General features: G+C 44.3%; 1 protein-coding gene across 1 annotated transcript in view; it reads right to left on the bottom strand.

Moving 5' to 3' along the window:
• The window catches only part of phip (pleckstrin homology domain interacting protein), a 140190-nt gene that overhangs the window by 20110 nt on the left and 94320 nt on the right, over positions 1-25760 (bottom strand). Inside the window, exons 29-35 of the mRNA XM_064925811.1 lie at positions 23981-24092; positions 22582-22643; positions 21027-21182; positions 17499-17619; positions 16792-16917; positions 8119-8194; positions 7948-8007 (exon numbers count right to left, since the gene is read on the bottom strand). Coding sequence (XP_064781883.1) covers positions 7948-8007; positions 8119-8194; positions 16792-16917; positions 17499-17619; positions 21027-21182; positions 22582-22643; positions 23981-24092 — 713 coding nt within the window. The remainder of the gene's footprint in view (positions 1-7947; positions 8008-8118; positions 8195-16791; positions 16918-17498; positions 17620-21026; positions 21183-22581; positions 22644-23980; positions 24093-25760) is intronic.

The raw sequence follows: 25760 nt of genomic DNA, 5'->3' as shown, positions 1-25760 counted from the left end.
TTATGGGCATACACTACCCGTAGGTGAACTTTGTTAAATACACTAGTTAGAACTGGGCGGACCACCCACTGTATTTTTGGTTAGTTAGTTAGCTGTTGTTAAAGTAGGCTAGTCTATTATTGTTTTTGAATACTTATTGTTTCTTTCCTATTATGGTCCAGCTCAGCCCCTATTCCTGCTCCCCCATTACCGTGTTTTATAAATAAACCTAGAGTTTGACGGTAGATTTCAGTTGTATGTGCTTATTTATGTCACACTTTTCCTTTGTCACAATAATAATTTGCATGAGTTATGTTACGAGTCTCATTACCACCCCCTAGACTGTCGGGCCATATTATGAAGGGATTATGTTATGTCATATTATGATACTATTATGTCATTTTATGATACGGTTATGTCATATTATGATACGGTTATGTTATGTCATATTATGATACAGTTATGTTATGTCATATTATGATACGGTTATGTTATGTCATATTATGATACGGTTATGTCATATTATGATACGGTTATGTTATGTCATATTATGACATGATTATGACACTGTTAAAGTGTTACCCCGAAATTAGTTAATCTAGTCAACCACAACGTTATTAAAGTCGTTTCCAATAGAAAAGGGTTTTGTTATCAATGAAGAATGGAGCTGTGTTAGCTTTTCTGCCGAGAACTCCAGAGCTTTTTACTTTCACTCTTTTTTTAATCATTTATCGTTGTTTCATATTAGTTTCTTTTTCTTTTTGCTCAATTTAGTTACTTTATTTCTCAATGTACTGTATGTTTGCCAATCTTCTGTGTTGTCAGACTTATTTGCCATTCCCTTAGCCTCATCCCTCTCAACCACAGTTTGTTATTTAATCATCTGTCCGGGGGGGGGGGTTTTAACAGCCAGTTTCTTTATGGGTGCATGCCTGTCAGTAACCGGAAGACTCAATTTCAGAAATGCTTAAAGTGCAGGATGTTCCTCATTACATCAGACCAACAAATATGTTTCACATCTTCAACATTGAAATCCAATACAAACCCTTTTGTCTGACCTCTTCTAGACTCGTCTAGTCTTTGGTTGTCCCAGATATGGCTGCTATATTATGATCACTACATCTGATGGATCTGGATACTGCTTTAGAGCAGATTTCTGCAGCATTAGTAAAGATGTGATCAATACATGTTGATGATTCATTCCTGTAGTGTTTGTAACTACCTTGGTAGGTTGACTAAAGTTTGAAGTTCTCTTGAGTGGGAAGCTTGATGAAAGCCAGTCAATATTTAAATCACCCAGAAAATATACCTCTCTGTTGATATCACATACATTATCAAGCATTTCACACATATTATCCAGATACTGACTGTTAGCACTTGATGGTCTATAGCAGCTTCCCAGAATGGGCTTTAGGTGAGGCAGATGAACCTGTAGCCATATTACTTCAACAGTATTTAACATTATCCAGATACTGACTGTCGTCACTTGGTGGTCTATAGCAGCTTCCCACCAGAATGGTCTTTAGGAGAGGCAGATGAACCTGTAGCCATATTACTACAACAGTATTTAACATTATCCAGATACTGACTGTTGTCACTTGGTGGTCTATAGCAGCTTCCCACCAGAAGGGGCTTTAGGTGAGGCAGATGAACCTGTAGCCATATTACTTCAACAGTATTTAACATTATCCAGATACTGACTGTTAGCACTTGGTGGTCTATAGCAGCTTCCCACCAGAATGGGCTTTAGGTGAGGCAGATGAACCTGTAGCCATATTACTTCAACAGTATTTAACATTATCCAGATACTGACTGTTGTCACTTGGTGGTCTATAGCAGCTTCCCACCAGAATGGGCTTTAGGTGAGGCAGATGAACCTGTAGCCATATTACTTCAACAGTATTTAACATTATCCAGATACTGACTGTCTATAGCAGCTTCCCACCAGAATGGACTTTAGGTGAGGCAGATGAACCTGTAGCCATATTACTACAACAGTATTTAACATTATCCAGATACTGACTGTTAGCACTTGGTGGTCTATAGCAGCTTCCCACCAGAAGGGGCTTTAGGTGAGGCAGATGAACCTGTAGCCATATTACTACAACAGTATTTAACATTATCCAGATAGTGACTGTTAGCACTTGGTGGTCTATAGCAGCTTCCCACCAGAATGGACTTTAGGGGAGGCAGATGAACCTGTAGCCATATTACTACAACAGTATTTAACATTATCCAGATACTGACTGTTAGCACTTGGTGGTCTATAGCAGCTTCCCACCAGAATGGACTTTAGGGGAGGCAGATGAACCTGTAGCCATATTACTACAACAGTATTTAACATTATCCAGATACTGACTGTCTATAGCAGCTTCCCACCAGAAGGGGCTTTAGGTGAGGCAGATGAACCTGTAGCCATATTACTACAACAGTATTTAACATTATCCAGATACTGACTGTCTATAGCAGCTTCCCACCAGAAGGGGCTTTAGGTGAGGCAGATGAACCTGTAGCCATATCACTTCAACAGTATTTAACATTATCCAGATACTGACTGTCTATAGCAGCTTCCCACCAGAATGGGCTTTAGGTGTGGCAGATGAACCTGTAGCCATATTACTACAACAGTAGTTAACATTATCCAGATACTGACTGTCTATAGCAGCTTCCCACCAGAAGGGGCTTTAGGGGAGGCAGATGAACCTGTAGCCAGATTACTACAACAGTATTTAACATTATCCAGATACTGACTGTCTATAGCAGCTTCCCACCAGAAGGGGCTTTAGGTGAGGCAGATGAACCTGTAGCCATATTACTTCAACAGTATTTACATTATCCAGATACTGACTGTCTATAGCAGCTTCCCACCAGAATGGGCTTTAGGGGAGGCAGATGAACCTGTAGCCATATTAATTCAACAGTATTTAACATTATCCAGATACTGACTGTCTATAGCAGCTTCCCACCAGAAGGGGCTTTAGGTGAGGCAGATGAACCTGTAGCCATATTACTACAACAGTATTTAACATTATCCAGATACTGACTGTCTATAGCAGCTTCCCACCAGAAGGGGCTTTAGGGGAGGCAGATGAACCTGTAGCCAGATTACTACAACAGTATTTAACATTATCCAGATACTGACTGTCTATAGCAGCTTCCCACCAGAAGGGGCTTTAGGTGAGGCAGATGAACCTGTAGCCATATTACTACAACAGTATTTAACATTATCCAGATACTGACTGTCTATAGCAGCTTCCCACCAGAATGGGCTTTAGGGGAGGCAGATGAACCTGTAGCCATATTAATTCAACAGTATTTAACATTATCCAGATACTGACTGTCTATAGCAGCTTCCCACCAGAAGGGGCTTTAGGTGAGGCAGATGAACCTGTAGCCATATTACTACAACAGTATTTAACATTATCCAGATACTGACTGTCTATAGCAGCTTCCCACCAGAAGGGGCTTTAGGGGAGGCAGATGAACCTGTAGCCAGATTACTACAACAGTATTTAACATTATCCAGATACTGACTGTCTATAGCAGCTTCCCACCAGAAGGGGCTTTAGGTGAGGCAGATGAACCTGTAGCCATATTACTACAACAGTATTTAACATTATCCAGATACTGACTGTCTATAGCAGCTTCCCACCAGAATGGGCTTTAGGGGAGGCAGATGAACCTGTAGCCATATTACTACAACAGTATTTAACATTATCCAGATACTGACTGTCTATAGCAGCTTCCCACCAGAAGGGGCTTTAGGTGAGGCAGATGGACCTGTAGCCATATTACTACAACAGTAGTTAACATTATCCAGATACTGACTGTCTATAGCAGCTTCCCACCAGAATGGGCTTTAGGTGAGGCAGATGAACCTGTAGCCATATTACTTCAACAGTATTTAACATTATCCAGATACTGACTGTCTATAGCAGCTTCCCACCAGAATGGGCTTTAGGTGAGGCAGATGAACCTGTAGCCATATTACTTCAACAGTATTTAACATTATCCAGATACTGACTGTCTATAGCAGCTTCCCACCAGAAGGGGCTTTAGGGGAGGCAGATGAACCTGTAGCCAGATTACTACAACAGTATTTAACATTATCCAGATACTGACTGTCTATAGCAGCTTCCCACCAGAAGGGGCTTTAGGTGAGGCAGATGAACCTGTAGCCAGATTACTACAACAGTATTTAACATTATCCAGATACTGACTGTCTATAGCAGCTTCCCACCAGAAGGGGCTTTAGGGAGGCAGATGAACCTGTAGCCATATTACTACAACAGTATTTAACATTATCCAGATACTGACTGTCTATAGCAGCTTCCCACCAGAAGGGGCTTTAGGTGAGGCAGATGAACCTGTAGCCATATCACTTCAACAGTATTTAACATTATCCAGATACTGACTGTCTATAGCAGCTTCCCACCAGAAGGGGCTTTAGGGGAGGCAGATGAACCTGTAGCCATATTACTACAACAGTATTTAACATTATCCAGATACTGACTGTCTATAGCAGCTTCCCACCAGAATGGGCTTTAGGTGAGGCAGATGAACCTGTAGCCAGATTACTACAACAGTATTTAACATTATCCAGATACTGACTGTCTATAGCAGCTTCCCACCAGAATGGGCTTTAGGTGAGGCAGATGAACCTGCAGCCATATTACTTCAACAGTATTTAACATTATCCAGATACTGACTGTCTATAGCAGCTTCCCACCAGAAGGGGCTTTAGGGGAGGCAGATGAACCTGTAGCCATATTACTACAACAGTATTTAACATTATCCAGATACTGACTGTCTATAGCAGCTTCCCACCAGAAGGGGCTTTAGGGGAGGCAGATGAACCTGTAGCCAGATTACTACAACAGTATTTAACATTATCCAGATACTGACTGTCTATAGCAGCTTCCCACCAGAAGGGGCTTTAGGTGAGGCAGATGAACCTGTAGCCATATCACTTCAACAGTATTTAACATTATCCAGATACTGACTGTCTATAGCAGCTTCCCACCAGAAGGGGCTTTAGGGGAGGCAGATGAACCTGTAGCCATATTACTACAACAGTATTTAACATTATCCAGATACTGACTGTCTATAGCAGCTTCCCACCAGAAGGGGCTTTAGGTGAGGCAGATGAACCTGTAGGCAGATTACTTCAACAGTATTTAACATTATCTAGATACTGTCTATAGCAGCTTCCCACCAGAATGGGCTTTAGGTGAGGCAGATGAACCTGTAGCCATATTACTTCAACAGTATTTAACATTATCCAGATACTGACTGTCTATAGCAGCTTCCCACCAGAATGGGCTTTAGGTGAGGCAGATGAACCTATAGCCATATTACTACAACAGTAGTTAACATTATCCAGATACTGACTGTCTATAGCAGCTTCCCACCAGAAGGGGCTTTAGGTGAGGCAGATGAACCTGTAGCCATATTACTACAACAGTATTTAACATTATCCAGATACTGACTGTTAGCACTTGGTGGTCTATAGCAGCTTCCCACCAGAAGGGGCTTTAGGTGAGGCAGATGAACCTGTAGCCATATTACTACAACAGTATTTAACATTATCCAGATACTGACTGTCTATAGCAGCTTCCCACCAGAAGGGGCTTTAGGTGAGGCAGATGAACCTGTAGCCATATTACTACAACAGTATTTAACATTATCCAGATACTGACTGTCTATAGCAGCTTCCCACCAGAAGGGGCTTTAGGTGAGGCAGATGAACCTGTAGCCATATTACTACAACAGTATTTAACATTATCCAGATACTGACTGTCTATAGCAGCTTCCCACCAGAAGGGGCTTTAGGGGAGGCAGATGAACCTGTAGCCATATTACTACAACAGTAGTAATGAAATCCTCTCTAAGCTTTGCAGGAATATGGTTCCGAATATAAACGGCTACACCTCCACCATTGGCATTCCTATAACGGCTACACCTCCACCATTGGCATTCCTATAAACGGCTACACCTCCACCATTGGCATTCCTATAACGGCTACACCTCCACCATTGGCATTCCTATCTCTTCTGAATATGTTGAAACCATGTATTGCTATATCATCAAATGTATTATCTAAGTGAGTTTCAGAGACATTCATCTATATGGTATATCAATGTTTTCAGTTGCAAGTTAGTGATTTTATCAACCTTGTTTCTAAGGCTGCATATGTTAATGTTGGGATTTTCATCACTTTCTGGAATTCTTGATTGTTTGTTATTGCTTTACTGGGAGGCTAATCAGAGCCTCAGTGGTAACAGTATAACTCAGGTTCAGGCTAATCAGAGCCTCAGTGGTAACAGTATAACTCAGGTTCAGGCTAATCAGAGCCTCAGTGGTAACAGTATAACTCAGGTTCAGGCTAATCAGAGCCTCAGTGGTAACAGTATAACTCAGGTTCAGGCTAATCAGAGCCTCAGTGGTAACAGTATAACTCAGGTTCAGGCTAATCAGAGCCTCAGTGGTAACAGTATAACTCAGGTTCAGGCTAATCAGAGCCTCAGTGGTAACAGTATAACTCAGGTTCAGGCTAATCAGAGCCTCAGTGGTAACAGTATAACTCAGGTTCAGGCTAATCAGAGCCTCAGTGGTAACAGTATAACTCAGGTTCAGGCTAATCAGAGCCTCAGTGGTAACAGTATAACTCAGGTTCAGGCTAATCAGAGCCTCAGTGGTAATAGTATAACTCAGGTTCAGGCTAATCAGAGCCTCAGTGGTAACAGTATAACTCAGGTTCAGGCTAATCAGAGCCTCAGTGGTAACAGTATAACTCAGGTTCAGGCTAATCAGAGCCTCAGTGGTAACAGTATAACTCAGGTTCAGGCTAATCAGAGCCTCAGTGGTAACAGTATAACTCAGGTTCAGGCTAATCAGAGCCTCAGTGGTAACAGTATAACTCAGGTTCAGGCTAATCAGAGCCTCAGTGGTAACAGTATAACTCAGGTTCAGGCTAATCAGAGCCTCAGTGGTAACAGTATAACTCAGGTTCAGGCTAATCAGAGCCTCAGTGGTAACAGTATAACTCAGGTTCAGGCTAATCAGAGCCTCAGTGGTAACAGTATAACTCAGGTTCAGGCTAATCAGAGCCTCAGTGGTAACAGTATAACTCAGGTTCAGGCTAATCAGAGCCTCAGTGGTAACAGTATAACTCAGGTTCAGGCTAATCAGAGCCTCAGTGGTAACAGTATAACTCAGGTTCAGGCTAATCAGAGCCTCAGTGGTAACAGTATAACTCAGGTTCAGGCTAATCAGAGCCTCAGTGGTAACAGTATAACTCAGGTTCAGGCTAATCAGAGCCTCAGTGGTAACAGTATAACTCAGGTTCAGGCTAATCAGAGCCTCAGTGGTAACAGTATAACTCAGGTTCAGGCTAATCAGAGCCTCAGTGGTAACAGTATAACTCAGGTTCAGGCTAATCAGAGCCTCAGTGGTAACAGTATAACTCAGGTTCAGGCTAATCAGAGCCTCAGTGGTAACAGTATAACTCAGGTTCAGGCTAATCAGAGCCTCAGTGGTAACAGTATAACTCAGGTTCAGGCTAATCAGAGCCTCAGTGGTAACAGTATAACTCAGGTTCAGGCTAATCAGAGCCTCAGTGGTAACAGTATAACTCAGGTTCAGGCTAATCAGAGCCTCAGTGGTAACAGTATAACTCAGGTTCAGGCTAATCAGAGCCTCAGTGGTAACAGTATAACTCAGGTTCAGGCTAATCAGAGCCTCAGTGGTAACAGTATAACTCAGGTTCAGGCTAATCAGAGCCTCAGTGGTAACAGTATAACTCAGGTTCAGGCTAATCAGAGCCTCAGTGGTAACAGTATAACTCAGGTTCAGGCTAATCAGAGCCTCAGTGGTAACAGTATAACTCAGGTTCAGGCTAATCAGAGCCTCAGTGGTAACAGTATAACTCAGGTTCAGAATTATCAGAGGTGTGATGAGGTGTGTTACCTTCCTGTTTCGTGTGGACGTTCCAGGAGTGTCCGTATCTTCATCCTCATCTTCATCATCCTACATCACCATGGAAACCATGGAAACACAACATCAACATCAACTTTCTGTTTCTACTACTGTTAGTGTTAGTGTTTACACATAACAAAGTAAAAAAAGATAAAGACACACCTCATCCTCGGTGTCAGAGAAAGCAGTCTTCTTCATGGTGTTGTAGAGAGGAATAATGTCGGTCATAGTGGGGTCCCTGGGATATAGAGAGAGATGAGAGAGAGAGAGGTGGTGGTGAACGAAAGGAAGAGATGAGAGAGAGAGAGAGTGAGGTGGTGAACGAAAGGAAGAGATGAGAGAGAGAGAGAGAGAGAGGGAAGGAAGGAAGAAAGGAAAGAGATGAGAGAGAGAAATAGATTAAATAGAGAGATGGGGAAAGATATGAGAGAGAGCGAGAGAGAGAGAGAGAGAGAGAGAGAGAGAGAGAGAGAGAGAGAGGTGAAAATTGGAACACACTAAACTACACAAACAACAACACGAAGATGTGTGGATAATATTTTTGGCTCTATAACAAAAGACACATCTTGACATCAACTGTTCAGAGGAGACTATGTGAATCAGGCCTTCGTGGTCAAATTGCTGCAAAGAAACCACTACTAAAGGACCCCAATAAGAAGAATAGACTTGCTTCGTTCGGCCAAGAAATATGAGCAATGAACATTAGACCGGTGGAAATCTGTCCTTTGGTCTGATGAAATTCAAATTTGAGATTTTTGGTTCTAACCACCGTGTCTTTGTGAGACGCAGAGAAAGTGAATGGATGATCTCTACATGTGTCATTCCCACCGTGAAGCATGGAGGAGGAGGAGTGATGCTGCTTTGCTGGTGACACTGTCTGTGATTTATTTATAATTCAAGGTACACTTAACCAGCATGACTACTACAACGATACGCGATCCCATCTGGTTTGAGCTTGGTGGGACTATCATTTGTTTTTCAACAGGACAATGACCCAACAAACTTACAGGCTGTATAAGGGCTATTTGACCAAAAAGGAGAATGATGGTGTCAGGATTTGGCCAGGGTTGTTCCGGGTTTTGGTCACTAGATGCCCCCATTGTGCTTTTTGACCTTATGTTTTTTCCCTTGTTCCCCATTATTATTTGCACCTGTGCCTCGTTTACCCTGATTGTATTTAAACCCTTAGTTTCCCTCAGTTCTGTGCTCTGTGTTTGTATGTTAGCACCCAGCCCTAGTGTTCTGTGTATTCTTGTCGATTCCGGTGGATGCTCTTGTGGAATTCTGTTTTTGTTTTTGAGTATCTCTTGAGGCTTTTTTGTGCTATTCCTACCACCTTTTGGATTTGCCATTTTTGTATTGAAGGACTTCTCCTTTTTACTTTATTAAACACACCGTCTTAAGTATTGCTGTGTCTGCCTCATCTTCTGGGTTCTGCTGACTATTCGTGGCTCAGTTGGTTAAGTGACTGTTTCTCACTCCGGAGACCCAGGTTCGTAACCGGGTCCTGACAGAAACACAGAGCCAAAAATGAACCCAGAGGCAGCCAGTTCCCAGGACCTTTTTGCCATGCTGTCCCACCACCAGGAGACTGTCCAACGCCACGAAGCCGCCCTGGTTCAGCAAGAGGCCTTAATGGCTAGACATTCTCATCTTCTGTCGGAGATGCTGACTTCCATTAAGCAAATATCTGATCGTCTTACCCCGGCAACAGTTCCCGTCCCAGTACCTCAGATTCACGTACCCATGGCAGTTAACCCCCTGGCTGAACCTCGTCTTCCACCTCCCCAACGGTTCTCAGGTGATCCAAGTGCTTGTAAAGGGTTTCTCACCCAATGTTCTCTCTCCTTTGAGCTACAACCCTCGTCGTTTCCCACCGACCGGTCTAAGATCGCTTATATCATCACCCTGCTGTCGGAAAAAACCCTGGCCTGGGCTACTGCTGTGTGGGATGCCCATAGTTCCTGCTGTGCCAGCTACTCTGCCTTTGCTGAGGAATTTAAACAGTGTTTCAAGGCCCAAGCAGTGGTTCTGACTCAGCCAAACAGCTCCTGACTCTCCACCAAGGTTGGCGCAGCGTGACGGACTATGCCATCCAGTTCCGCACGGTGGCAGCAGCAAGTGGCTGGAACAACGAGGCGCTCACGGTGTGCTTTCTGAAAGGCCTTTCCGACACTATCCAAGATGAACTGGCCACTCGGGAACCACCGGACAATCTCGAGTCCCTGATCAAGTTGGCCTCACGCATTGACCAGCGTCTGAGAGAGAGAGAACTCAACCGTAGACCTCTAGCCCCTATCAGTCCCAGCTCCGAGTCCCCACCTTTATCCTCGCTGGCTCCATCGGAACCCATGCAGATTGGACGCATCTCCCAGGCTGAGAGAGACCGCCGGATGAGGGAGCGACGCTGTCTATATTGCGGCAAACCGGGCCATTTCCGTTCCACGTGTCCCGGGCTCCAGGGAAACGCTCTGTCCCGTACAGACCGGGGGAACTGTAACGGGAAACATAACCTCCTCCCATCCGTCCAACTCCCGTCTGCTCATTCCAGTCACCCTCTCCTGGGACAACCACAAGCTTCACCTTCAAGCCTTGGTAGACTCTGGAGCCGCAGGTAACTTCATGGATGGTGTCTGGGCGAAGGAGAATGGCGTTCCCTCTGAACCTCTAAATGAACTCATGAGGGTCACTACATTGGATGGAAGCCCTTTGGGATCTGGACTTGTCACTCATGTCACTACCTCCTTGCGACTTTCAGTTTCACAACACCAGGAATTGATGAACTTTCATTTGATCTCCTGTTCCGAGTTCCCTCTCGTCCTTGGATACCCCTGGCTTCACAGCCATAACCCTCACATCGACTGGTCTGTGGGCACTATCAAGCAGTGGGGTCCTACGTGCCAAGCTACTTGTATTTTCCATAATTCCCCGAGTTCTACTCCCGAGTCTTTAGAATCCATCGACCTGACCCGAGTTCCCGAGTGTTACCATGACCTCAAACTGGTGTTTAGCAAACAGAGGGCCACCATGCTACCACCCCATAGACCTTACGATTGCCCCATCGACCTGTTTCCGGGCACTTGCCCCCCAGGGGTCGGATCTTTTCCCTATCTCCACCCGAACGAGCTGCTATGGATACCTACATCAAGGACGCTCTGGAAGCAGGCCTCATGCGTCCATCCACCTCCCCGGCGGGAGCAGGGTTTTTCTTTGTGGCCAAGAAAGACGGTGGATTACGTCCTTGCATCGACTACCGGGGACTCAATGCCATTACCGTCCGTAACCGTTACCCGCTACCCCTTATGGCCACAGCCTTCGAGCTGCTCCAGGAAGCAGTTGTTTTCACTAAGCTTGACCTGCGGAACGCATACCATCTTGTGCGGATCAGACCTGGTGACGAATGGAAGACCGCTTTCAACACGCCTACTGGTCACTATGAATACTTGGTGATGCCCTTCGGCCTGACCAACGCCCCAGCGGTGTTCCAGCGCTCATAAACGATGTGCTTAGGGATATGCTTAACATATTTGTGTTCGTTTACTTGGATGACATCCTCATCTTTTCGAGCTCCCTTCAAGAACACACTAAGCATGTCAGACAAGTACTCAAACGCCTCCTGGACAGCCATCTGTACGTTAAGCCGGAAAAATGTGAATTCCATTCATCCCGAGTACAATTCCTGGGATTTGTAGTGGAACCCGGTCGAGTCCAAATGGACCCCAGGAAGGTAGGGGCGGTATTGGCCCACCCCCAAATCCGTTAAGGAAGTTCAGCGTTTCCTGGGCTTCACAAACTTTTACCGCAAGTTCATCAAGAACTTCAGCTTGGTGGCAGCCCCTCTCTCAGCTTTAACCAAGGGTGGCAATGCAAGGTTTTTGTGGGGAAGAGAAGCTGAGACGGCCTTCCAAGGACTCAAGCAGCGCGTTCTCTGCTCCCATCCTGATACTACCGACTACGGATGAACCATTTGTGGTGGAGGTAGACGCATCAGAGGTTGGTGTTGGAGCTGTCCTGTCTCAGAGGGGTGAAGACAAGAAGCTTCATCCGTGCGCTTTCTTCTCACACCGGCTTACCCCGACTGAGAGGAACTACGATGTGGGGGATCGTGAACTCCTAGCGGTTAAGATGGCATTGAAGGAATGGAGACACTGGCTCGAGGAGGCTTCTCACCCGTTTCAAGTGCTTACGGACCACAAAAATCTGGAGTATATCCAGCAGGCGAAGCGGTTGAACTCTAGACAAGCTAGATGGTCTCGATTCCAGTTTATCCTCACCTATCGGCCCGGGTCGAAGAATCTCAAACCGGATGCCCTGTCCCGAGTCTACGCTCCTGCCATTCGAGATGACACGGACATGACTGTCCTTCCTGCTGCTAAGATTGTGGCTCCGATCTCGTGGCAAGTTGAGGATACCGTGAGACGTGCTCAAGCTAGCGAACCGGACCCGAAAGGAGGTCCTGCCAATCGGTTGTTTGTCCCCAAGGCAGTGAGGACTCAGGTCCTTCTGTGGGGGCACTCCTCTCGCCTCACCTGTCATCCGGGCGTAGGTCGCACCTTGGAGTTCATCCAGCGTAAGTTCTGGTGGCCTACCATAAGAGAAGACGTTGCCACTTTCGTCAATGCCTGTCCCGTGTGCTGCCAGGGCAAATCTTCTCACCTCCGCCCTCAAGGACTCCTTCACCCTTTACCTGTTCCCCACAGACCCTGGTCCCATATCTCATTGGACTTTATTACTGGACTTCCTCCATCCCATGGCAATACTACTATCCTAGTCATAATCGACAGGTTTTCAAAGGTGGCCAGGTTCGTCCCTCTGACTAAGTTACCTTCTGCCAAGGAAACGGCTGAGTTGGTAATTAATCATGTGTTCCGAGTCTTCGGCATTCCTCAAGATATGGTTTCTGACAGAGGTCCCCAGTTCGCCACAAGGTTTTGGAAGGCCTTCTGCCAACTCATGGGGGCTTCTGCCAGTCTATCTTCAGGGTACCATCCGGAGTCCAACGGCCAAACAGAGAGGATGAATCAAGAGCTGGAAACCACCCTCCGATGTATGACTCGTGACAACCCGTCCACATGGTCATCCTTTATTGTTTGGGCCGAATACGCGCACAACACCTTGCGCTCCTCCTCCACTGGTATGTCCCCGCACGAGTGTCAGTTTGGCTATGCTCCTCCATTGTTCCCGGACCAGGAGGCAGAAGTCAGAGTGCCTTCAGCCTTGAAGTTCGTCAGACGCTGTCGGCTTATGTGGAGGAAGACCCGTCTTAATCTTATGCGTTCCTCACAGAGGTACCAACAACAAGCCAACAGACGTCGCCGTCCCGGGCCTACCCTGCGCCCCGGCCAGAGAGTCTGGCTCTCCACAAGAGACTTACCTCTACGGGTGGAGTCTCGCAAGCTGTCCCAAAAATACATCGGTCCCTTCAAGGTTGCCAGGAGAGTTAACCCAGTTTCTTATCGCCTACACTTACCCAGATCCCTTAAGATTAATCCCACATTTCACATTTCATTGTTAAAACCTGTTGTTTTTTCTCCCCTTGTCTCGGCAGACAGACCTCCCCCTCCTCCTCGTGTCATTGGAGGCCAGCCGGCTTATACCGTCCATCGGATACTGGATTCCCGCCGGGTGCAGCGGTCCTGGCAGTATCTGGTGGACTGGGAAGGCTACGGTCCCGAGGAGCGCTCCTGGGTTCCTGCCAAAGACATCCTGGACCCTGACCTCATTCGTCAGTTCAGGGCCCTCCACCCTGAGAGAGCTGGTAGGAACGTCAGGAGCCGTTCCTAGGGGGGATTCTGTCAGGATTTGGCCAGGGTTGTTCCGGGTTTTGGTCACTAGATGCCCCCATTGTGCTTTTTGACCTTATGTTTTTTCCCTTGTTCCCCATTATTATTTGCACCTGTGCCTCGTTTCCCCTGATTGTATTTAAACCCTTAGTTTCCCTCAGTTCTGTGCTCTGTGTTTGTATGTTAGCACCCAGCCCTAGTGTTCTGTGTATTCTTGTCGATTCCGGTGGATGCTCTTGTGGAATTCTGTTTTGGTTTTTGAGTATCTCTTGAGGCTTTTTTGTGCTATTCCTACCACCTTTTGGATTTGCCATTTTTGTATTGAAGGACTTCTCCTTTTTACTTTATTAAATACACCGTCTTAAGTACTGCTGTGTCTGCCTCATCATCTGGGTTCTGCTGACTATTCGTGGCTCAGTTGGTTAAGTGACTGTTTCTCACTCCGGAGACCCAGGTTCGTAACCGGGTCCTGACAGATGGAGCGCTGCATCAGATGACCTGGCCTCCACAATCCCCTGACCTCAACCCAATTGAAATGGTTTGGTATGAGTTGGACCGCAGAGTGAAGGAAAAGCAGCAAAAAGTGTTCAGCATATGTGGGAACTCCTTCAATACTGTTGGAAAACTATTCCTCATGAATCTGGTTGAGAGAATGCCAAGAGTGTGCAAAGCTGTCATCAAGGCAAAGGGTGGCTACTTTGAAGAAGAATCTCAAATCTGAAATATATTTTGATTTGTTTAACACTTTTTTGGTTACTACATGATTCCATGTCTTCACTATTATTCAACAATGTAAAAAATAGTAGAAATAAAGAGATAAATAATAATAATAATAAAGAAATAAAGATAAACCATTGAATGAGTCCAAACTTTTGACTGTAAATCTTAGAATCATCTATTAAAGACTACCAGAATCTACTGGATTCTCCAATAACATTGAATGAAGCACAGGACAACATACAAACCTTCCAACCCAAAAAGCCCTGTGGTGATATCCTACATGAAATTATAAAATATACATATCACAAATTCCAGTTGGCTATACTTCAACTCTTTAACATCATCCTCAGCTCTGGCATCTTCTCCAATACTCAGAACCAAGGACTGATAACCCCAATCCACAAAGGTGGAGACAAATATGACCCCAATAACTACAGTGGGATATGTGTCAATAGTAACCTTGGGAAAATCATCTGCAACATCATTAACAACAGACTTGTACATTTCCTCAATGAAAACAATGTACCGAGTAAATGTTTACCAAATTACCATGTGACAGACCACTTATTCACCCTGCTTGACAAACAAACAAAACAAAACATAGGCATGCTTTGTTGAATTCAAAAAAGGTTTTGATTTGGCATGAGGGTCTGCTATACAAATTCACATTTCTTTCCACAGGGCCGTGGGGTGAGACAGGAATGCATCTTAAGCCCCACCCTCTTCAACAGTTCATTCGGAAGGTACTCAGACCGCAGAGTATTTTCCACATTTTGTCACGTTACAGCCTCATTCTCAAATGGATTCCTCGACAATCTACACCCCATAATGACAAAGCGAAAACAGGGTTAAAATAAATAAAAATAAATAAATAAATAAAAAATAAACAAATACAACTTATATTCAGACCCTTTGCTATGAGACTCAAAATTGAGCTCAGGTGCATCCTGTTGCCATTGATCATCCTTGAGATTTTTCTACAACTTGACTGAAGTAAACCTGTAATAAATTCAATGAATTGGACATGATTTGGAAAGGCACACACCTGTCTATATAAGGTCCCACAGTTGACAGTGCATGTCAGAGCAAAAACTAGGCCACGAGGCCTAAGGAATTAGAGAGCTCTGAGACAGGATTGTGTCGAGGTACAGATCTGGGGAAGGGGTACCAAAACATTTCTGCAGGATTGAAGGTCCCCAAGAACACAGTGGCCTCTGTCATTGTAATTTGGAAGAAGTTTGGAACCATCAAGACTCTTCCTAGGGCTGGCCACCGGGTTAAACTGAGCAATCGAGGGAGAAGGGCCTTGGTCAGGGTGGTGACCAAAAACCCGACGGTCACTCTGACAGAGCTCCAGAGTTCCTCTGTGGAGATGGGAGAACCTTCCAGACGGATAACCATCTCTGCAGCACTCCACCAATCAGGCCTTTATGGAAGACATAAGCCATTCCTCAGGGAAAGGCACATGACAGCCCACTTGGAGTTTATCAAAAGGCACCTAAAGACTCAGACCATGAGATACATGGTGAAACCAATATTAAACTATTTAGCCTTAATATCAAGTGTCAGGTCTGGAGGAAACCTGGCACCATCCCTACGGTGAAGCATGGTGGTGGCAGCATCATGCTGTGAGGATGTTTTCAGTGGCAGGGACGGGGAGACTAGTCAGGATCAAGGCAAAGATGAACAGAACAAAGTACAGAGAGATCCTTGATGAAAACCTGCACCAGAGCACTCAGGAAGTCAGACTGGGGCGTAGAGTCACCTTCCAACAGAACAACGACCCTAAGCACACAGGCAAGACAACGCAGGAGTGGCTTCAGGACAAGACTCTGAATGTCCTTGAGTGGCCCAGCCAGAACCCAGACATGAACCCGATCCAACATCTCTGGAGAGACCTGAAAATAGCTGTGCAGCGATGCTCCCCATTCAACCTGACAGAGCTTGAGAGGATCTACAGAGAAGAATGGGAGGAACTCCCCAAATACAGGTGTGTCAAGCTTGTAGCATCAAACCCAAGAAGACTACAACAAATTAGGGAGAAAAGGGTCTGAATACTAATGTAAATGTGATATTTCAGTTTTTAATATTTAATAAATTAGCTGACTTTTTTTTTGCTTTGTCATTATGGGGTTGTGTGTTGACTGATGAGGGGGTAAAAAAAATGTAATTTAATAATTTAATCCATTTTAGAATAAGGCTGTACCTAACCATTTAGTGGGAAAAGTCAAGGGGTCTGAATACTTTCCAAACTGTAGTGGTACTATCAGTAACAGTTATAACTATAGTTATTTGTCAGTGTATAATATATATAGTAACAGTAGAGTCTTACTTGATGAAGCTGAGCATGAGGTCAGAGACGAACTTGGCCGTTTTAACGATGAAGGCTCCAGTTTCATTAAAGGTTTGAGCGTTGTGTTCAATATAACGCACCTCCCACATCAACGATGACATACGCCTATGGAGGAGACACACTGTTACACACACACACACACACACTGTCCACCCACACACACTGTCCATACACACACACTGTCCATACACACACTGTCCTCAAACACACACTGTTCTCACACACACACTGTCCACACACACACACTGTCCACCCACACACACTGTCCATACACACACACTGTCCACACACACACACTGTCCACACACACACTGTCCTCAAACACACACTGTTCTCACACACACACTGTTCTCACACACACACTGTTCTCACACACACACTGTCCTCACACACACTGTCCTCACACACACACTGTCCACCCACACACACTGTCCATACACACACACTGTCCATACACACACTGTCCTCAAACACACACTGTTCTCACACACACACTGTTCTCACACACACACTGTTCTCACACACACTGTCCTCACACACACACTGTCCTCATACACACACACACACACACACTGTCCACACACACACACTGTCCTCATACACACACACAATCCTCACACACACACACACACACACACACACACACACACACACACACACACACACACACTCTGTCCTCGTGGTACCTGTAGAAGCGGTTCTCCAGCCTGGACCGTATGGTGCTGAGGTCCGTGAGGTAGGCTACTACAGTACAGTAGGAAGGATAAGCCTGGAGATCTACTGGCAAGGCAAACGGTACAGCTACATCTAGAGGAGAGAGAGGAAGGAAGGGAGGGAGACCCAACCAAATCATGTGAAAACAAAAATATAATTACTTGACACATTGGACAGAATTAACAAAAAAACATAGCAAACTAGAATGCTATTTGGCCCTAAACAGAGAGTACACAGTGGCAGAAAACCACTGTGACTGACCCAAACCTAAGGAAAGTTTTGACTATGTACAGATTCAGTGAGCATAGCCATAGCATAGCATGATTGGGGTTACTGCCTTGTGTAGGTTGAAGTCTTTCGGATGGGACCTTAAACGGGTGTCCTGACTCTCAGAGGTCATTAAAGATACCATGGCACTTATCGTAAGAGTAGGGGTGTTAACCCAGGTGTCCTGGCTAAATTCCCAAGCTGGCCCTCAAATCATCATGGTTACCTAATAATCCCCAGTTTACAATTGACTCATTCATCCCCCCTCCTCTCTCCTGTAACTATTCCCCAGGTCGTTGCTGTAAATGAGAATGTGTTCTCAGCCAACTTACTTGGTAAAATAACAAATACATTTAAAATGTAAAAATGTAAAAAATAGTCTTGCTAATGAGAAAGGATGCTGAAGACACACTGCACATAAAATAAGGTGGAAACTGAGCTGCACTTCCTAAACTCCAAATCTATGACCTAGAGGCACATATTTCCCTCAGATTACACAGATCCAGAGAGTTAAAAAATGAACCCAATGTTGATAAACTCCCATATCTACTAGGTGAAATACCAGTGTGACATCACAGCAGCAAGATTTGTGACCTGTTGCCACAAGAAAAGGGCAACCAGTGAAGAACAAACACCATTGTAAACACAACCCATATTTATGTTTATTTATTTTCCCTTTTGTACTTTAACTATTTGCACATCGTTACAACACTGTGAATATACATAATATGACATTTGAAATGTCTTTATTCTTGTGGAACTTCTGTGAGTGTAATGTTTCCTGTTCATTTTTATTGTTTATTTCACTTTTGTTTATTATCTACTTCACTTGCTTTGGCAATGTTAACATATGTTTCCCATGGCAATAAAGGCCCTTGAATTGAATTGAGAGAGAGGGATAGAGAGACAGACAGACACAGAGAGAGAGAGAGAGACGGACAGAGAGAGAGAGACAGAGAGAGAACGAGAGAGACAGAGACAGAGAGCGAGTAAGAGAGAGAGAGAGAGAGAGAGAAAGAGACAGAGAGCGAGAGAAAGAGAGAGAGACAGAGAGCGAGAGACAGAGAGAGGGATGTGTTAGTGTACTGTGTCTCCATCACCACTAGAGGGAGCCCAGGTCACTGTTCAGTGTATGGGATATGTAAACTGTGATGTAATGTACAGTATATTATATTATATTATAATATTATGTGAAGTGAAGCCCAATTATGAGCTGGATTGACCAGAGATACTTTTGAGGAGATGGGAAACACCATTGGGATTGTATTAACGCCTATTGTGGACATTGACCATGGCTCTACAGTGCATTCTGGGCAATTCAATGCTGATGAGGTCATACCGAGCTAGCTCAAAAATAACAACATCAGCAAGAATTACGTCAACAAGAAATACAACATTAGAAATATTTTCAGAGAGGTGAGATAATGGGTTTGTCCTCTGTAATTGCTTTGGTACGTAGATTGGAGATGCTGGGTATGATACATTTCTCCATTCATTGACCGCTGGGATTTCCTTCTTTCTAAGTATCTCTGGATTTAACAACATACAGTTGAAATCCGAAGTTTACATACACTTAGGTTGGAGTCATTAAAACTTGTCTTTCAACCACGCCACAATTTTCTTGTTAACAAACTATAGTTTTGACAAGTCGGTTAGGACATCTACTTTGTGCATGACACAAGTCATTTTTCTAACAATTGTTTACAGATAGAGTATTTCACTTATAATTCACTGTATCGCAATTCCAGTGGGTCAGAAGTTTACATACACTAAGTTGGCTGTGCCTTTTAAACAGCTTTGAAAATTCCAGAAAATTATGTCATGGCTTTAGAAGCACCTGATAGGCTAATTGACATCATTTGAGTCAATTGGAGGTGTACCTGTGGATGTATTTCAAGGCCGACCTTCAAACTCAGTGCTTCTTTGTTTGACATTATGGGAAAATCAAAAGAAATCAGTCAAGACGTTAGACAAAAAAATTGTAGACCTCCACAAGTCTGGTTCATCCTTGGGAGCAATTTCCAAATGTCCGAATGTACCACGTTCGTCTGTACAAACAATAGTATGCAAGTATAAACACCATGGGACCACGCAGCCGTCATACCGCTGAGGAAGGAGACGCATTCTGTCTCCTAGAGATGAATGTACTTTGGTGCGAAAAGTGCAAATCAATCCCAGAACAATAGCAAAGGTCCTTGTGAAGATGCTGGAGGAAACAGGTACAAAAGTATCTATATCCACAGTAAAACGAGTCCAAGATCGACATAACCTGAAAGGCCGCTCAGTAAGGAAGAAGCCACTGCTTCAAAACCACCATAAAAAAGACAGACTACAGTTTGCAACTGCACATGGGGACAAAGATCATACTTTCTGGACTGAAGAAACAAAAATAGAACTGTTTGGCCATAATGACCATCGTTATGTTTGGAGGAAAAAGAGGGAGGCTTGCAAGCCGAAGAACACCATCCCAACCGTGAAGCACGGGGGTGGAAGCATCATGTTGTGGCGGTGCTTTGCTGCAGGAGAGTCTGGTGCACTTCACAAAATACATGGCATCATGAGAAAGTAAAATTATGTGGATATATTGAAGCAACATCTCAAGACATCAGTCTGGAAGTTAAAGCTTGGTCGCAAATGGGTTTTCCAAATGGACAATGACCCCAAGCATACTTCCAAAGTTGTGGCAAAATGGCTTAAGGACAACAAAGTCAAGGTGTTGGAGTGGCCATCACAAAGCCCTGACCTCAATCCTATAGAAAATGTTGGGCAGAACTGAAAAAGCGTGTGTGAGCAAGGAGGCCTACAAACCTGACTCAGTTACACCAGCTCTGTCAGGAGGAATGGGCCAAAATTCACCCAACTTATTGTGGGAAGCTTGTGGAAGGCTACCCGCAACATTTGACCCAAGTTAAACCATTTAAAGGCAATGCTACCAAATATTAATTGAGTGCATGTGAACTTCTGACCCACTGTTTATGTGATGAAAGAAATAAAAGCTGAAATAAATAATTATCTCTACTTTTATTCTGACATTTCACATTCTTAAAATAAAGCGGTGATCCTAACTGACCTAAGACAAGGAATTTTTACTAGGATTAAATGCCAGGAATTGTGAAAAACTGAGTTTAAATGTATTTGGCTTAAGGTGTATGTAAACTTCCGACCAACTGTATCTCAAGATGTCAGAGTGCGTCAGCTGTGTGTCACTGTGTCTTGTGGTGATGAGGTCATACCGAGTGTGGTAAGCTGGTCGATGGCGTTGACGATGCGTTGACACTCGTGGTTCCGCGTGGCGGTGCCCCACTCCCCCTCCAGGGGAACATACAGCAGCTCTCTCTGCTCCTCCTCCGTTAGAGGAACGCTCTGACCCAGCTCCTCTGGAAACACTACTGATGGACCACACATCATCAAAACAACAGACTACTGATGGACCACACATCATCAGGACAATAGACTACTGATGGACCACACATCATCAGGACAATAGACTACTGATGGACCACACATCATCAGGACAACAGACTACTGATGGACCACACATCATCAGGACAATAGACTACTGATGGACCACACATCATCAGGACAACAGACTACTGATGGACCACATCATCAGGACAATAGACTACTGATGGACACACATCAAAAACAGCACTGATGGACCACACATCATCAGGACACTACTGGGACACACATCATCAGACTAGACTACTGATGGACTACACATCATCAGACCACTGACATCATCAAAACAACAGACTACTGATGGACCACACATCATCAAAACAATAGACTACTGATGGACCACACATCATCAGGACAATAGACTACTGATGGACCACACATCATCAAAACAACAGACTACTGATGGACCACACATCATCAGGACAATAGACTACTGATGGGCCACACATCATCAGGACAATAGACTACTGATGGACCACACATCATCAGGACAATAGACTACTGATGGACCACACATCATCAGGACAATAGACTACTGATGGACCACACATCATCAGACTACAGACTACTGATGGACCACACATCATCAGAACAACAGACTACTGATGGACCACACATCATCAGGACAATAGACTACTGCTGGACCACACATCATCAAAACAATAGACTACTGATGGACCACACATCATCAGGACAATAGACTACTGATGGGCCACACATCATCAGGACAATAGACTACTGATGGACCACACATCATCAGAACAACAGACTACTGATGGACCACACATCATCAGGACAATAGACTACTGATGGACCACACATCATCAGGACATAGACTACTGATGGGCCACACATCATCAGGACTAGACTACTGATGGACCACACATCATCAGAACAATAGACTACTGATGGACCACACATCATCAGAACAATAGACTACTGATGGACCACACATCATCAGACTACAGACTACTGATGGACCACACATCATCAGACTACAGACTACTGATGGACCACACATCATCAGGACAATAGACTACTGATGGACCACACATCATCAAAACAATAGACTACTGATGGACCACACATCATCAGAACAATAGACTACTGATGGACCACACATCATCAGAACAACAGACTACTGATGGACCAGGACAATAGACTACTTGGACCACAAGTCAGAACAACAGACTACTGATGGACCACACATCATCAAAACAACAGACTACTGATGGACCACACATCATCAGGACAATAGACTACTGATGGACCACACATCATCAGAACGATACACAGGCGTTTAACAAGTGTGTGTGTGTGTCCTACCCTCGTTGGGAATAGGCTCCATGTCCCAAGGGCTCATCTTCTCTGTGTCACCATTATCCCAGCTAGACAGGACACACATTATCAGCATCATTATCATCCAGCTGGACAGGACACACATTATCATCATCATCATCATCATCATCATCATCATCATCATCATCATCATCATCTTCATCATTATCCCAGCTAGACAGGGCACACATTATCAGCCATTATCATCCAGCTGGACAGGACACACATTATCATCATCATCATCATCATCATCATTATCCCAGCTAGACAGGAAACACATCATCATTGTCATCATTATCCCAGCTAGACAGGAACTACATTATCATCATCATTGTCATCATTATCCCAGCTAGACAGGAAACACATCATATTGTCATCATCATCCCAGCTACACAGGAAACACATCATCATTATCCATTATCCCAGCTAGACAGGAAACACATTATAATCATCATTGTCATCATTATCCCAGCTAGACAGGAAACACATCATCATTGTCATCATTATCCCAGCTAGACAGGAACTACATTATCATCATCGTTGTCCCAACTAGACAGGACGCATTATCATCATCGTTATCCCAGCTCGACGGGAAACACATTATCATCATTATCTCCGCTAGACAGGAAATACATTATCATCATTGTCGTCATCATCATTATCCCAGCTAGATAGGAAACACATTATCATCATCATCAATATCGCAGTTAGAAATGAAACACATTATCATCACGCTAAATGATTATAACAGGTGTTGATGTTTGTGTTTTTGTGAAATCGATAAAAACAAAAAAAATGAGTATCAAGGTTGTTTCATGTCATAAAGGTTAATGCAGGGTTAAAACCTACCAGATGTAGTAAAACGAACAGTCTGTCTGGTGTTATGAAGGGTTATAGGGTTATGAAGGCTCAGAGGTGTTATAACCTACCAGATGTTGTATTACTGGAACAGTCTGTCTGGAGTTAGGAAGGGTTATAGGGTTATGAAGGCTCAGAGGTGTTATAACCTACCAGATGTAGTAAAACGAACAGTCTGTCTGGTGTTATGAAGGGTTATAGGGTTATGAAGGCTCAGAGGTGTTTTAACCTACCAGATGTTGTATTACTGGAACAGTCTGTCTGGAGTTCTGAAGGGTTATAGGGTTATGAAGGCTCAGAGGTGTTTTAACCTACCAGATGTTGTATTACTGGAACAGTCTGTCTGGTGTTATGAAGGGAGGTGTTATAACCTACCAGATAGGGTTATGAACTGGAACAGCTCATGAAGGGTTATTTTGAAGGCTCAGAGGTGTTTTAACCTACCATATGTTGTGAACACTGGAACAGGCTGCCTGGCATTATACAGAGTTATAGGGTTATTGAGGCTCATAGAGTTGTTATAACCTACCAGACATTGTAGCATTGGAAAAGGCTGTCTGGGTACTCTGGTTGGAAGGGCTCCTGGTCCTCAATGGTCCCGAACCACCAGGCATCGTCTATCACCGACCTGAACCTGTCACCTGGATGAGACAAGGTCACTTCTAATTACAACACCACCAGGTATCATCTACCACTGACCTGAACCTGTCACCTGGATGGAACAAGGTCACTTCTAATTACAACACCACCAGGTATCATCTATCACTGACCTGAACCTGTCACCTGGATGGAACAAGGTCACTTCTAATTACAACACCACCAGGTATCATCTATCACTGACTGGAACCTGTCACCTGGATGGAACAAGGTCACTTCTAATTACAACACCACCAGGTATCATCTATCACTGACTGGAACCTGTCACCTGGATGGAACAAGGTCACTTCTAATTACAACACCACCAGGTATCATCTACCACTGACCTGAACCTGTCACCTGGATGGGACAAGGTCACTTCTAATTACAACACCACCAGGTATCATCTATCACTGACCTGAACCTATCACCTGGATGAGACAAGGTCACTTCTAATTACAACACCACCAGGTATCATCTACCACTGACCTGAACCTGTCACCTGGATGGGACAAGGTCACTTCTAATTACAACACCACCAGGTATCATCTATCACTGACCTTCACTGAACCTATCACCTGGATGAGACAAGGTCACTTCTAATTACAACACCACCAGGTATCATCTACCACTGACCTGAGCCTGTCACCTGGATGGGACAAGGTCACTTCTAATTACAACACCACCAGGTATCATCTATCACTGACCTGAACCTGTCACCTGGATGGAACAAGGTCACTTCTAATTACAACACCACCAGGTATCATCTACCACTGACCTGAACCTGTCACCTGGATGGGACAAGGTCACTTCTAATTACAACACCACCAGGTATCATCTACCACTGACCTGAACCTGTCACCTGGATGGTACAAGGTCACACCAACACCACCAGGTATCATCTATCACTGACCTGAACCTATCACCTGGATGAGACAAGGTCACTTCTAATTACAACACCACCAGGTATCATCTACCACTGACCTGAGCCTGTCACCTGGATGGGACAAGGTCACTTCTAATTACAACACCATCTATCACTGACCTGAACCTATCACCTGGATGAGACAAGGTCATCACAACACCACCAGGTGACCTGAACCTGTCACCTGGATGGATAAGATACATCACTGCTACAATCTAGTGGCCACAATAACTTAGATTTGGTTCAGGACTCCAGGAGGAGATAATCACCAAAATTAGCTTCAAACACAAAAGAAGAAGAAAATGCTATGCTGTCACATACACCATAATGCCATAGATACAATGATGAGACCTCTATCCATCTCTATGTGCCAAACAAACACCATAATGCCATAGATACAACGATGAGATCTCAATCCATATCTATGGCCTACCCAAAACATCATAGATACAATGATGAGACCTCTATCCATCTCTATGGCCTACCCAAAACGGCATAGATACAATGATGAGACCTCTATCCATCTCTATGGCCTACCCAAAACGGCAGATACAATGATGAGACCTCTATCCATCTCTATGGCCTGCCCAAAACGGCATACATACAATGATGAGACCTCTATCCATCTCTATGGCCTACCCAAAACGGCATAGATACAATGATGAGACCTCTATCCATCTCTATGGCCTACCCAAAACGTCATAGATACAATGATGAGACCTCTATCCATCTCTATGGCCTACCCAAA

This window comes from Oncorhynchus masou, chromosome 19 (genome assembly GCF_036934945.1).
Source record: "Oncorhynchus masou masou isolate Uvic2021 chromosome 19, UVic_Omas_1.1, whole genome shotgun sequence".
NCBI classification, from domain to species: Eukaryota; Metazoa; Chordata; class Actinopteri; order Salmoniformes; family Salmonidae; genus Oncorhynchus; species Oncorhynchus masou.
This window is presented reverse-complemented; position numbering and strand designations above follow the sequence as displayed.